Source organism: Sarcophilus harrisii, chromosome 3, assembly GCF_902635505.1.
Source record: "Sarcophilus harrisii chromosome 3, mSarHar1.11, whole genome shotgun sequence".
In the NCBI taxonomy this organism is placed as follows: Eukaryota; Metazoa; Chordata; class Mammalia; order Dasyuromorphia; family Dasyuridae; genus Sarcophilus; species Sarcophilus harrisii.
This window is the reverse complement of record NC_045428.1, coordinates 601,339,561-601,354,205: the sequence shown is the minus strand read 5'-3', so window position 1 is coordinate 601,354,205 and position 14,645 is coordinate 601,339,561. Positions and strand designations below refer to the sequence as shown.

The window sequence follows — 14,645 nt, the reverse complement described above, 5'->3', positions numbered from 1 at the left end:
CCAGCGTGATGTCAGCGGGCCGTCGTGCGCTCCCCCCACCCTTCTCTCTTAAAGGCACAGGGTCCGAAGCTGCTCTCACTTGGCCTGGGAAGGGGGATCCCAGAATGACCCCTGAGAGACCCAGGGACTTCTCCACTTGTCCCTCCCCTTCGGAGACTTAGGATCCTTCCTCAGTCCCCGCCAGACTCCCTCTTGCAGCCCCCTTAATGCCCTAGAAACTAGCCCTTGGGGGGGAGGGGGCAGGCGGGAAGGGCTTCCTTTTCCTTATTGTTACCATTTCAAGAACCCAGGAGATCCCTTCCCTAGCCCCACTTCCTGAAGGACTCAGGAGTGTGGGATCCCGCCCCCTTGGGGACCCAGACATCTCTCTTCCCAATCCCATGCCCTCAGGCACCCAGGAGTTCCCTCCCCCAGCCCAGCTTCCTTGGACAATCCATCTTCAGAGAGATTCAGAGCTCAACCTCCGCCCCCTGAGGGGAACCAAGAGCACCCTCCGTCTTGCCGAGCCCTAACAGGGCCCCAGTGTCTGCACTGAGCCCAGGGGACCTGGACATTCAGGGGTCGGCTACTGCTCCCCCGCTCCCTCCCCCACCCTAGGACTACATTTCCCAGCAGCCCCCTGCAGGTAACCCCCCCAACATCTCCTCCTCCAAAGGCTGGTAAGAGACAGGATTAGGGGAGCTTGCCGCAATTGCTTATGGGAAATAGAGTCTGGGTGTAAAGGAGGCGCTTGGGGGGGGGGGGGCTAACAGTAGCAATAAGTCCGAAAGTGACCCCTCAGACCCTCCCTCTGTCTCTCACTCACCCTGAGCCTGAATCTTTGCTTCTCTCTCACCATCTCCGACTCTCTCTGTCATTGTCTCTGTCTGTCCCTGTTGTAGGTGTCTCTCACTGTTTCACCGTCCCAGGCTCAGCATGTCTCTGTCTCTCATGATCCTAATCTTCCCATCTCTGAGCTTGTCTTTCCATCTGTCCTTGTCTCAGCCTCTTCCCCTCCACCTCTGTCTTTTGGCTTATTCCTCCCTCCCAGTCTCCCTCCCTCCCTCCTCCTCCTTCTCTCTCTTTCTCTCTCTCTCCTCTCTCTCTGTGTGTGTGTCTTTCTCTTCTCTCTGTGTGTCTCTCTCTGTGTCTCTCTCTTTCTCTGTCTCTCTCTCAACCCTCCCTTTCTACACTTATTTTTGGTCTGCTATTTAGAGGGGAGACCGAGTCTGGAGAACCTTTCCCACCAGTCACTAAGCCCTCGTTAAGTGTCTGCTATGAGCCCGGCACCGTGCTGCGTGTCGGGGATGTAGCGGAAGGCGAAACAGCCCCTGCCTGCAAGGAGCTTACAATTTAATAGGGAAACTAACTTGAGACCAAAAGTGTCTAAAGCCTGGAAGCCCCCCCTCCGTGTAACCACCAGTGGTCTAACCCTGCCCCAGTCCTGCTCGAAGAACTCCAGGATCCCCCAGCTGCCTCTAAGGAGCAAACCTCAATGCTCCTGGCTGACATCCCAAAGCCTCGAGCTGCCATTGCGGCTCTCCCCCTTCCAGAAAAGTTGCCTTGTTCTTATTTTATGTGTGTGTCTATTCTCTTCTCCCATAATAACCACACCACCTCCCCTTTCTGGGGCACTGAACGTGTCTCCTCATCATGTGATCCTCACCAGCCTCCTGGGAAGCAGATGCTATTATTATCCCCATTTTACAGTTAAGAAAGAGGAGTCTAAGAGTGTGTGTTAATTGTCCCTGGCAGGCAGGCGTGGAACTCGGATCTTCTGGGTTCCCGAAGTTTGAGCCTCCTTAAGGCTAGCTGCTGCAGAAGAAATGGAAGCTGTGCCAGGGCAGGGAGCGTTTCACGTTGACCTCTGGATTGTAAGCCCCAGATCAGTGCCCGGCTCTTAGGAGATGCTTAATAAATTGGCCGCCGAGAACCGGGTCGGCGGCGCCCAGGGGCTTTTCTGAGGCCTGGGCGAAAGGGCTCCATCTCAATTAATGTAATTTTAACATTTAATGTCCTTCTAGCCCGTTCTTCCCACTGCCCCTGGTTCTCTCCTGAGCTCCGTCTGTTCCTCAACTGTCTCTTCCTTACGCCTTTCCCTGACTCGGGACCCAAGCAAACACAAGCTTAGCCAGCATCAAAACCCCAACTTTATTTCCCAGCCCTGAGGGATGGGGGTGGGGACAGATGGGGGAGCCTGACTGAGAGGCCCCAGGGGGCCAGAAAGGTGGATCCAGGGCTCCATGAAGCTGAGACTTGAATCACACAGGCAGCAGGGAAGGGGTTGGCAGTGGTGGGGGCGGGAAGCTCTAGAATACTAGCTGGCGGAGAACACCAGATGGGGGCAGGGGGGACTGGGCAGATCTGGATGCTGGGCCCCGGCTGGGGGCCGTCTCCGTTCTCCCCTGGGGTCCCAGGTGTGGGGGCACAGCCTCCCACAGGACTTCAAATTGAAGGTAGGCTCAGGACGAGGGACTAGGAGGGTGATGGGCCAGGGGTTAGGCCGGGGGTAGGGACCTAGATCATTGGGGGGGATTCGAATTAGGAAGCTGGGGCAGGATAAGGGAGATTAGAATGAGGGCAGCGTATGCAGGATGCCAGTCCCAGGTGGGGGAAGGGGGGAGAGAACAAACAGATCCGAGAACCCCCCCCCCCAGCCGAGCCCGTCCGAGGAGAGGGCGAAGCAGCAGAGCGCTCAAAGCACAGGCACGGGGCTGGCCCCGGCCCCGGGACTGGGCAGCTCGCGGGCATCGGGATGCACAAAGTCAGGGTTGACATAGGTGAACCCCTGAAAATCGGCTTGGTCGATGCTGGCCAGGACCAGGCGATCGGGGGGCGTCAGTGCCGGGGCCGCGCGGGTGAAGAACTTGTCAAAATTCTCACCGCTCCGACCACACTGGGGGAAAGGAAGATGGGAGATCAGTGGGGCCCCTGCTCCTCTCCCAAGGGCCTTCCCTGCTCCTGGAGACCCCATGGGCTGCACACGCACAACACACACAACACATAGAACACTGGACACATGGTACATACAGACCACACGCAGTACATACAGACCACACGCAGTACACCCAGACCACATACACCAGACCACATTGGACACATGGTACACAGAGACCACATACACCACACTACACACATGGTGCGCACAGACCACACACACCACACGTGGTACCCAGAGACCACCTACACCAGACCACATACAGCACACCCACGGAGGAAGATACTGACTGGTCGTGGCCTGAAGGGCGGAGCGATCTCCAGCCTCTCTAGGCGCTCCCAGTCAATCCAGCGGAAGAAGCCATGGCCCCGGATGGCAACCTCGCCCTCGGGCCCCGAGCCCAGACGCTTTCCTGGGTGTTTAGTGAGAAACTAGACAGGAAGAGGTAGAAACAAGGAAAATCGCAGCAGAGACGGGGGAGAGACAGAGAAAGGAGAGAGGAGCACGAGATAAAAGCCGGACTCGGAAAAGGTGGAGCCATTGGGAAAACAATGAAACGAGTCTCAGAAAGACCAGAAGGGAGACAAGATCTCGGAGAACAGTGAGCCCCCCGGCTCCCGCGGCCACTGGGGCAGGCAAGGCCTCGGGGAGCTTCCGTGCTACTGAAGCAAGAGCCGTGAGACAGACACACGGCGCGGAGCAGGGGAGGCACCGAGCGCGGCACCCGTTGGGGCGAAGGGGAGCAAAGGGGTGAAGACGGAGGGGAAGAAAGAACAGACAGATTGGGATCAGGGAGACACCGAGGGAGACGCAAACGAGAGGAAAGGCCGGGACGCCACGAATTACAAAGCCGGGGAACGGCCCTCGGCCCTGCACTCGTGTCCGGCCTTCTTGGGGAAGAGGCTGCTCCGCCGCGTCCTTCTCCAGCCCATTTGGGGCATGAGGAAACGGACAGACGGGCTTAAGACGTGCCCGGGGGCACTAAGAGGGCTCTAAGAGCCTGGGGCCAAACTGGGACTCGGAAAGATGAGCCCTCCAGGCTGCGCTCCGAGCACTATGGCGCCACCTAGCGGCCCAGAGGCCGGCAGAGGTGAGCGCGGAAAAGGGGGGACCGAGACCCCGGCCCGCGAGGCAGCGAAGCCCGCACGCGGGAAAGGGGAGGGGGCAGCTGTAGGCAGGCTGCGGGGCTCACCCCCTTGCACACGGCTACGGCCTCCCGCGACAGCGCCTTCGGGTAGGTCACCGTCTGCTCCATGATGGCCTGAAACAGCTCTTCCTCGTCCTCCCCGTCAAACGGAGGCTGGGGACGGAGACCACAACTCAGCGCTCTCCGGGCCGGCCCCAGGCTCGCGCCGTTCTCTCCAGCCCCGCCTCCTCACCTGCCCCGCCAGCATCTCATAGAGCAGCACCCCGAAGGACCACCAGTCCACCGACTTTCCGTAGGGCTGGTAGGCGATAATCTGCGGGGGGCACAGGGCAGGGAGGGGTCTTTGGGAGAGCAGTCCAGGACACGCCCACTCCGGACCCCCCCCCAGGAGGCGGAGCCTCCATGACACCCCGCCTCCTCCGGACTCCCCATCACACTCCGCCCCCTCCGGACCCCGGTTACACCCCTCCCCCTCAGGACTCCCATTGCGCTCCGCTTCCTAAGGATCCCCCATAAACTCTCCGCCTCCTAGGATCCCCCGTGATACCTCGCCCCCTTCGGACCCCCCATCACACTCCGCCTCCCTCTGGGTCCTCAGGAGGCGGACTCCATTACACTCCGCCCCCTCCAGATCCCCCATTACACTGCTCCCACTACGGACCCCCAGGAGGCGAGCCTCCAGGACACTGCACTCTGCTCCCTCCAGACCCCACATTATGCTCCGCCCCGCTCCAGGCCCAGCTCCTCCCCCTCCCCAGGAAGAGGCACCTCGGGAGCTATGTAGTCCGGGGTCCCGCAGAAGGTCCGAGTCGTGGTCCCCGGGAAGATGTTCTCCTTGCACATGCCGAAGTCCGTGATCTTGATGTGTCCTTCCGCGTCCAGCATCACGTTGTCCAGCTTCAGGTCCCTGCAGGGGAGGGGCCAGAGGAAGGCGGGACGGGATCAGGGCGTCCCGAACCCGAAGGGTCTGGGAAAGGGACCCGAGCGACACTTGGCAAGGGGCTGGAGGCGGGGGTGATGGCTCTGGGGGCGGGGCTGCAGCGCGGAGTCCCCAGGGGAGGGGGCCCCTCACCTGTAGATGATGCCCTGGTTGTGGAGGAAGAAGAGGCCGATGGCAATTTCGGCCGCGTAGAACCTGTGTGGGGCGAGAGACAGAAACCAGAGCGGGTCAGCGCCGGGGTCCCCTTGCCGTGCTCCCCCTCTGCACTCGGACACTCACGCGGCGTGCGGTTCCTTGAACTTGCCCAGCTGCTGGATGTGGTACATGAGGTCCCCGCCCGTCACGTACTCCATCACAAAGTACAGTCGGTCCTGGGGAAAGGAAGACCCGGCTCGGGGGAGCTCCCGCTTCTCCGCCCCCGAACCCCGGGAGCCCAAAGCCCTCTGCGTCCCCGCCCCCGCAGCCCGGGCCCGCCTCGGGCTGGCGCGCTCACGGGGGTCTGAAAAGTGGAGTGCAGCTGCGTGAGAAAGTGCGGCCGGCCGCCCAGCCCGCGGCCCCCCAGGGCCAGCACGCGCTTCTCCACCAGCGTGCAGTCCACGTCGTCGTCCTGCACGATCACGTCCTTCTTCAGGATCTTAATGGCGAACAGCTCCTCGGAACCCCGACGCTCCGCGAGCATCACCTGGGAGCCGGAGGGACCCAGGTGTCCGGCACGGCTCCGACCAGGGGCCCCTCAGGCCCTTCCTCAGTCCGTCCCGCCCCCCCCCAGCCTGGTCAGACTTCCGATGACCCCTAGCTCCTTTCCTCCTGTCCACTCCCACCCCAGCCCCTTGGGGGCCCTCACCTTGCCAAAACTGCCCTTTCCAAGCACCATGAGGAAGGTGAAGTCGGAGATGTGCAGGCGGCCCGAGCCCGAGCCCGAGCCGAAGAAGCAGCGCTTGGAGTCCGTGGGGCTGGGGGAGGGAGAGGGGGAGGGAGAAGGGCCCAGGCGCACCCGCTGCCCAAGAGGGAAGGAGGGAGGGACGGACAGAAAGGAGAGATGAGGGGCAGCAATAGCAGTGATCTCTCAACCCCAACCCAGCCACCAAACAGGAACACAGCTGATCTCACAGAGGAGCCCATCCTACGGAGGCCTGAGGGAACAGCTGGGGGCCAGGACACCAGAGTCCCTAACTGGAGGGATGACCCCCCCCCCAAAAAAAATTATCCCTGACTCGTCTGGCTTAGAATTGGTGAAAAGAAAGGAAAGGTTTGGAACCCCCAGGATGCGATAATGTCCTTGTCATATGTGAGCCAGAGAGACACAGAGGAAGGAAGGAAGGAAGGAAGGAAGGAAGGAAGGAAGGAAGGAAGGAAGGAAGGAAGGAAGAAGAAGGAAGGAAGGAAGGAAGGAAGGGAAGGAAGGAAGGAAGAAGGAAAAGAGGGAGGGAGGAGAGAAAAGAAGGGAGGGGAGGGAGGAGGAAGAGAGATAGGAAGGAAGGGAGGGAAGGAAGGAGGGGGAAGGAAGGAAAGAAGGAAGAGAGGAGAGAAGGAAGGAGGGATGGAGGAAGGGAGGGAAGGACAGAGGATAGGAAGGAAGAAAGAAGAAAGGAAAGGAGAAAGGGAAAAAAGAAGGGAGAGAGGGAAATCATAATAAAAGACAAAGGAAGGCTCCAGAGACAGAGAGAAACATGATATAAGCGGACCTGTGGAAGAGAGAACCAGACAGCACAAGCAGGAACAGAGACTAAGAGGGAGCGAGTGGGGCAGGTCTGGGGAGAGGGAAGAAGCCCCCAGATTCTTGAGGTTACATACAGCTCCCCAATTCTGCTAGCTCTGGCCCCTCCTCACCTCATACAGCTCCAGGGGATAGTTACAGGTTCAAAGTGCTGGGCCAGGAAAGGAGAGGCAAGCTGAGACACAGCTCAGCTCGCCTCTAGCTCCAGAGGCCAGGTTTGGGGATCAAAGGGAGGGGGAGCTACAGGGAGCCCTGAGGTGGTGCGAAGGCTGTTGGACCTGAGTCCAGACCCCTGAATGGAGAAGGATACCTCAAACTTGGGCAGAAGGCCGCAGTTGTCAGCGTCGGCCACTGGGACATTGTAATATTCACCCTCCTCCTGGTTCAGTAACTTGTACCTGGCACACACACCGCCCGGGAAGGGACCAAACATGGGGGCAGGGGAAGACAGAGACCCAGGGGGACAGGAAGAGACGCCCCACCACACAGAGAGCGCAAGAGAAGAAGGGGGCACAGACCAAAACAAACCCGAGACAGGGATGAACGGTCCAGACACAAAGGGAGTGAGAACCCACAGAGAAAAAGGAAAAGTGAGCCCAGAATAGCAGAGCCCCTCCCCCCAGAGGCAGAGGGGCAAAGAGAGCTCAGAGAGGAGAGACGAGGGAGACAGCCCCAGCCCGTACCTATAACAGAGAAACCCAGAGACCCTGAGAGATGTAGTGAATGAGAGACCCCCACATCCTCCAGAGGGTGAGACAATGGAGGGAGCTGTGGACGTGGATGTCCCCCAAATCCGGGGACCCACATTGAGGAGCGGGACATGTGGAGAGACCGAGGACCCAGAGACAGGGAAAGGCAGCAGTGGGGGGGGGGGTTCAGAAAGAGAGGCCAGTGAGAGGTCCCCCAGCGCATCCCAGACACGGACAGGAGCGATAGACCAGAGAAATCCGAGATGTTCTGACCTCGGAAATACAGAACAGAAAGAGATGGGGCTGTTGGGCTGGGCTGGGAGCATCGTGGCAGAGCTGAGGACAGAGGAGGAGGCTGGATCAGAGCCCGCCCCCTTCCCCGGGGAGAGAGCAGCCTCACCAGCCGTCCACAGAGGCCTTGAGCAGCTCCGAGACGCCAAAGGACATGGCTCCCATGAAGTCGTTACGAGACGTCCTGTCCCAGTCCCAGACCTCGATGCTCAGGCGGCGCTCCACATCCCCGGGCTTCAGGGAGCTGCGGCACGGACCAGGGTGGGCTCAGTCTGGCCCCCTCATGGCCAACGTCTGCGATCATTCCCGCCCTCCTCGTGGGGCCCCTACCCACCCCTACACCTCTGCGCCCCTGCTCGTGATGTCTGGTCACCTTCTTTGTGTCTGTCAGTGTCTGTCTCTACTAGGCTGGCTTCTCCCTCTCCCTGTCTCTGTCCAGGTCATTCCCTTTCCCTCTGCCTCTCTGTGTCAGTCTTAATCTAGGGCTCTCTGTCTCTGCCTCTTTATGTCTGTCTGTCTCTGTGTCTGTCTCTCTGTTTCTGTCTCTGTGTCTCTGTCTCTTTAATGTCTGTGTCTCTGTCTCTATTTGTTTCTCTCTGTGTCTCTGTCTCTATCTCTATTTCTGTTTGTCTCTGTCTCTTTATGTCTGTCTCTATTTCTGTTTGTCTCTGTGTCTCTGTCTATATGTCTGTCTGTCTCTATCTCTACTTCTGTCTCTCTGTCTCTGTCTCTTTCGCTCCCTCCTCCCTTCCTGCCCTTCTCTTTTCTGTCTCTCCCCCATCTGTTTCCTGCCCCTTTCCTCCCATCTTTAAAAATACTGTCTCTGCCACCATCAAGTCTCCTTTTCTAATCTCCTCGTCCTCTTCCTCATCCTCCTGGTCTTTTACCCCATTTTACATTTTCTTGGCAAAAACCCATTTTCTTTCCTTCTCCAGACTTCGGGATAAAAACTGAAACAAAAAGTCAGTATTTCCCAAGTGAACACTAAGTCATGCTCTCCCTTACCGGCCCCAGGGGGGTTTCCTCCTCCCCCACTCTCTCCCTGTCTAAAGTCTCTATTCTGCTCAGGCTCATGGAACAGAAAGGGCACTCGACACCCTGTCCTTCAAACAAATCAAACAACTCCCCCCCAAAATTAAACTTTTCCAGAACAAAAGCCAAAAATGAAACATAGGGAACCAGAAACCCTCCTTATAAACCTTAAAACCGGGAAACCCCCTAGGGAGGGGTTTCTAACAAAAGGGGAAAAACTTGAAGGAGAGGGAGAGGAGGAGGGAGGGGCCCCCCCAACAATTCATTCCCTGATCTAACTTCCCAGAAAACCTGGGACAAACAGGGACAAAGCGGGAAACCCAAACGCTAAAACCCCGCTCTCCAAAACGGATAAACCGGGGGGGATCCCAAATCACCCTTTCAGGCCCCTCTGCTTCCCCTGAGCCCCCCCTCGGGGCTTCCCACCCCGACCCCGACCCCCCCACAACACGGGTCTCCCCACTTCAGCTGGGCCTTCCCCTCCGTCTTCCTTCTCCATTCTTTGGGTCCGAAATACTTGATTTCCCTGGGGGACAGCTTTCCATGGGGAAGGGGTACCCGCCCACAATGGAAAAACACCCCGCCTAACCCCCCCCCCCCCCCCCCCCCGGACCACCCTTGGCCATTCGCACTGCCCGACACAGAGGGTCCTACTAAATCGCTTCTTCCCTCTCCCTGCCCGGGGGGCCCAAAGGCCCACCAAACCCGGGGCCCACCTGGGAACCATCTCACCCCAAGCCGCTCAGGCCCCCGCCCGCCGTTTCCCCCCACAAGAAACACGCTCCCCCACGCCGGGCATTATCTCCAACCCAAAGGGGCCCGGAACTCAACAAAAATTCCCACATCCCCTAAACTTACGGGGACCCCCAAACTCCCCACCTCCCTCCCCTGCCAGGTCTCCTAGTCCCTCCACCCCCCCCTGGCCGGCCAGTAGCCCTCCCCAGGGCCCGCCCCTCCTTCCCCGGCGGCCCTCGCCTTAGGGGCACCCCCCGCCCCCGGCCACAGCGCGCGGGCACTCACAGGCGCACTTCATGCCCTGATGCACCAGCCCGTAGAGCAGGGAGCCGCAGTGGTCGCAGAAGGTCGGGCTGCTGTAGCTGTGCAGGCGGAACTTGTGCTTGTTGCGGGGGTCCTGGAAGGCAGGAGGAACGTCACGGGAGCCTCCCTCCCCTCCCCGCAGCGCCCGCCGGCTCCCTGGGCTCCGGCTCCCCACAGGCTGCTCTGCGGCCGGCCACTGTCTCGGGGGCGGGGTGCCCCTTGCCCCCCTCTCTCCCCGGGCACTGTCCCGGGACTCTGCCCCTCCGTCTCTGTCTGTCTCTGTCTCCCTCGGTCACCCCGGCTCTTTCTCCAACTTCTCTCTTTCCCTCCCTCTCTGTCTGGATCTGTCTCTGAGTGTCTGTCTCTGTCTCTGTCTCTGTCTGTCTGTGTCTGTGTCTCTGTCTTTCTGTCTCTGTCTCTGTCTCTCTGTCTCTGTCCCTTTCTGTCTCTGTCTCTGTCTGTCTGTCTCTGTCTGTCTGTCTCTTTCTGTCTCTGTCTCTGTCTCTGTCTGTCTCTGTCTGTCTCTGTCTCCGTCTTTCGGTCTGTCTCTGTCTCTGTCTCCCTTGGTCACCCGGGCTCTTTCCCCAACTTCTCTCTTTTCCTCTGGCTCTGTGGGTCTCAGTCTCTGTTTATTTATCTTTTTCTCTGTGTCTTTCATTAGTCTTTGTGTCTGTTTTGGTCTCTCTTGGTCACCCTGTCTCTGTGACTTTGCCTCCCCAACTCTCTTCTCTTTTTCTCTGTCTCTCTTGTCTCTGTCTCTCTTTCTCTGTCTCTGTCTCTCTAGTCGGTCTCTGTCTCTGTCTCCCTAGGTCACCCTGTCTCCATGATTCTGTTTTTTCAACTCCTCTCTGTCTGTCTCTCTCGTTGGTCTTTGTGTCTGTCTCTCTCTGGGTCACCCCATCTCCATGACTGTCTCCCCAACTCTCTTCTTTCTGTCCCTCTGTCCCTCTGTCTCTGTCTTAGTCTCCTCTCTTTGTCTGTCTCTCTCCCGGTCCCTCCTTCTCCATCACTTTGTTTCCCCATCTCTCTTCTCCTCTCTTTTCCTCTATCTCTGTCTCTCCCTTTATCTCTCTCTCCCTTTATCTCTGTCTGTCTCTCTCCCCATTGGTCCCTCCGTCTCCGTGCCTGTCTCCCCATCTCTGCCTCTCTCGTGTCTCTGACTTCCTCCGGCTCTGCCTGAAGCAGCTGGTGTTTGAGGAGAGGAAGCTGATTCACAGCTCCGGAGCCAGAAGGGAGTTTTTTAGCGCTCACTGGGCAGCGCGGTGATTCAGCGCATGAATGAGTGGGCTTAGATTCAGGATGATCCGAGGCCAGATCTCGTCTCAGATACGTACTATGAGTGGTGACCTTAAGCAAGTCCCTCAACCTCTCTGCCTCAGTTTCCTCACCTGCAAAATGGTGATAATACTAGCACACATCTCCCATTGTTGTAGCGAGGAACAAATGAAATAATATGTGTGAGGGGCTCTAGAAATGAGCAAATGTTGTTATCAAGTCTGGCCCCTTCATATGGTGGAAGAGATCCTGAGCACCGGAGACTCTCCCAGGGCCACACAGCCACAAACAGGGCCCTGGCCTCCTGCCTCCAAATCGGGGGTCTCCCTCATCAGCCTGCTGCCTCCAGTGCCTCTCTGGGGGCCTCTGGCTCCCCACCTTTCTGTCTCTGCCTTTGCCCGCCATCTGTCTGATCTCCTAAGGAGGAGACTCTCGCTGAGGGTTTACAAAGCTCCTTCCTCACGTGGCTGTGGAGGAGGCGGCCCTAGGGTTTACACAGAAGAACTGAGACTCAGAGGGCACGTCCCACGTCCAAGAAGGGGCAGGCTGGCACCCAAGTGGCTCCCCAAGCTCTCCGTCCCCTCTGAGACCCAGGACCAGAGATGGAGCCGGGCCCCTGAGCTGGGATTTCAGCTCTTCTCCTCGGCATCTTGTCCCTTCCCTTTCCCCTCTCACTTATATAAAACGAGAGAGAGGGACTCGTGCTCCCTGGGGGCCGCTCCAGTTAGCGGCTCCATCCTGTGATCAAGCTCTCCCTCCCTCGATGTCTGCTTTGTGGGTCACTCACTCACTCTCCTTGGCTTTGACAAGGAGGCAGGAAAACCCCCACAAGAAAGGGACAGCCCCTTGGGCCCAGACTGAGGCAACTGTGGCGTCGGATCGTCCGTCCCTGGCTCCTCATGACCTTGGATAATCACTTCCCTTCTAGAAGCCTCAGTTTCCCAACCAATACAATCCCATACTAATAATAAATGAATACAACCCAGCTTTGGGCTTCAAAGAGCGATTCCACGTTTTGGAGACTGTAAGGGCTAGAGATGGGGTTCCGCCCTTTTGTCTCATGGATCCCTCGTCTTCCTGTCTCCAGCACGTGTCCCCCTCTGGCTCCCCATCTCTTGGACTGTGGTGCCTTTCAGATCTCTCTGGACCTCTTCCCCATTGTCACACTGTGTCTCGCCTGTCTCCCGCAATATCCCTGTTCCTAGTGTCCATCTCCCTGCCCGTGTCCATCTCCCTGCCCGCGTCCATCTCCCTGCCCGTGTCCATCTCCCTCTCCATTTCTTTCCCTCTCCTGTCCTCCTAGATCCTGGAACAACCCTGGCCCCACCTCCACCTCCATAGCCCCTCCTCCCTCCCCCCTCCAGTCCCATGTATCACCTCCCCCCTCCCTAGATTTCCAGGCCAAGGGCAGAGAATGTGGGCCAGGAGCCACTGCTTCCAGCCCCCCCTTCCTCCCCCCTCCCATAAAAATAGCTGGAGAAACTGGGCCAAGCATCCAGGGGGAGCTGGGGAAGGGGGGAGCGAGCCAGGCCTCTGCAGAGACCCGGGCACAGGGGGCACTCACGTCTGTCTGCGGCCCCTTCCCCGCGCCCGGACACTCGAAGGTCACGAATTCGTGGCATCGTCGGTGAACCACGAAGCTGCAGACTGGCAGAAAGAGCGATGGATGGGCAGAGACCAGAGAGCCGGGATGAGGAAGGCACAGGCAGGGCAGGGGAGAGTCCAGGAGAGAGACGGAAAAATGGAGACAGGGACAGAATCAGAGCCGGACAGACCAGAGACAGCCCAGAACGGTCAGGACATGGAGGGAGAGACCAGGGATGGAAGGAGAGGGATACAGGGGGGAAAATTGAGGAGGGAAAAGGAAAAAAAAAAGGGCGAAAGAAAAAGGGAAACAGAAAAACAAGGGACAGGGAACAGAGACACAAAGGAAGGAAGAAACAGGAAAGACAGAAAACCTAGAAAGGAAGGAGGTCAGGAAGAAGAAGGAGACCCCAAAGACAGTTACAGAAAGGAAAAAACCAAGGGGAAGGGGGTTTGGGAAGGAGAAAATTTCCTTGGGCCCCCCCCCAAAGGGAGAAACCCCATTTGAAAAGGGGTTTTATAAAAAGGACCAGGGGGTTGATTCCTTTCTGGCCTTCCCCACCCTTTCTCTCCCCCCCCCCCCAAAAAACAAACCCTTGTGTATTCCCCTTAAAGCGCTTCCTTTCTCCCGGGGTTTGCCTAAAAAACCCCATAAAACATAACAAAAAGCCGGGGACCCCCACCCCTGTTCTGCTCTTTCCCCCTTCCTGTCCTGTTCCTTTTCTTGTCTGCTTCCTCCTTCCTCCCTTCCCCCCCCCCCCCCCACACACACACACACCCTCGTTGAACTTGGTCTTGGTCTTGGCCATTCCTCGTCCGTTTTCAAATCTCCCGGCGCTCCCGGGTTCTCTGTCTCTGACTCTCCCCTCTCCCCTTACTGGCTGTTCCCATGGTAACAGATTCCCCAAAGATCCTTCCCCACCTGGAGCTGCGGGGGCCCCCACACTCCTCCTTCCTCCTCCCAGGCCTGGCCCCATCCTAGTCCTCAGCAGCTCAGGCTTCTGCTCCACACGAACACGTGGGCCCCTCCCCCGGGCCCTCTGCTCTCCAGAGACCCCGGCCTCCGCATCCCCAGCTCTTACCTTGACACTGAAGGCCCTGTTTGCCGATCCCCCTGAAATGAGCCAGACCTTCAGGTCAGCGCAGTGAGAGAGGGAGGGGACTCCCCCAGCCCCTGCCCCTGGGAAACCCTGAAGTTCCCAGCTCCTTCCTCTCACAGCCCCTCAGCCCTTGCCCCTGGGGACACCGGAGTCCCCTCCTCCAGCTTGACTTCTGGAGGCCCCTTCCCCTTGAGCCACAGAGCTTCCTCCCAGCTGCTGCCCCCAGGACCCCCACTCTCCTGTCTCCCAGCTTCCTCCCGCGGGTCCCCAAGCCCCCTCCCCCAGCCCCGCCCCCCTGGGGCCCCAGAGCCCTGCCTCCCTCACCAGATGAAGTCCGTACAGTGGCTGCAGAAGGTGGGCTGCTTGAAAAAGCGGGCCGTGAATTTGTGACTCTTCACCTCATGCACGACCTTCTGGCGCAGAGCCCCCTTCCTGCAAAACAGGGGCCGGGGGCCGCCCTCCACCTCCCCACCTCCCGGGCCCAGCCCAGCCATGGTCCCAAGCCTGCCCTGCCTGGGAAACCGGGGCCACCCGATCCGGAGAGCTCAGGCCTGGCAGAGGTGGGGGGGGTAAAGCGGCAAGGGGGGAAAGGAGGGGGGGATCCTGAGGAAAGAAGAGATTGGGAGGGGAAGAGATGGCCCAAGGGGAGGCCGAGGAGGGGGAGGGGGGGATGGAAAAAAGGGAGGAAAGGCAAAATGGAAAAGAGGAAGGGACGGGGGAAAAAACAAAACCGAAAATTTGGGAAGGAATTAGAAAAGGGGCCAAGGAGATAAAAGGAGGAAAGTGAAGCTAAACGGAAACCCAAAAAAAAAAAAAAAAGAGAAAAAGCAAAGCCTGGGGGGGGGGGGAGGGGGGAGGGCAGGGGCCCGGGGCCAGAGGGAAGGGACCCCGGGGCGGGGGGCAGAGGAGCTGGGC

At 58.8% G+C, this 14,645-nt stretch overlaps 1 protein-coding gene across 1 annotated transcript; it reads right to left on the bottom strand.

The window, feature by feature from the left end:
- Positions 1-2,109: 2,109 nt before the first annotated feature.
- PRKCG (protein kinase C gamma) lies at positions 2,110-14,295 on the bottom strand. Its single transcript, XM_031961769.1, has 16 exons — positions 14,055-14,295; positions 13,713-13,744; positions 12,611-12,693; positions 9,754-9,865; positions 7,811-7,967; positions 7,031-7,119; positions 6,835-6,863; positions 5,849-6,001; positions 5,498-5,686; positions 5,284-5,375; positions 5,137-5,199; positions 4,833-4,971; positions 4,297-4,377; positions 4,110-4,217; positions 3,208-3,348; positions 2,110-2,875 (listed from the first exon to the last, which is right to left on the bottom strand). The coding sequence occupies exons 1-16, from the start codon at positions 14,222-14,224 to the stop codon at positions 2,675-2,677; spliced, it is 1,839 nt and encodes a 612-aa protein (XP_031817629.1). The 5' UTR covers positions 14,225-14,295; the 3' UTR covers positions 2,110-2,674.
- Positions 14,296-14,645: the final 350 nt, after the last annotated feature.

Coding starts and splice junctions, on each gene's coding strand:
- PRKCG (XM_031961769.1), bottom strand. CDS start 14,224: ATGGCTGGGCTGGGCCCGGGAGGTGGGGAGGTGGAGGGCGGCCCCCGG. Junction 7,968..9,753: donor TCAGGGCATGAAGTGCGCCT/GTGAGTGCCCGC, acceptor GGCCAGACTGAG/CCCACCCTGGTCCGTGCCGC. Junction 5,687..5,848: donor GAAAGGGCAGTTTTGGCAAG/GTGAGGGCCCCC, acceptor TCCGGCTCCCAG/GTGATGCTCGCGGAGCGTCG.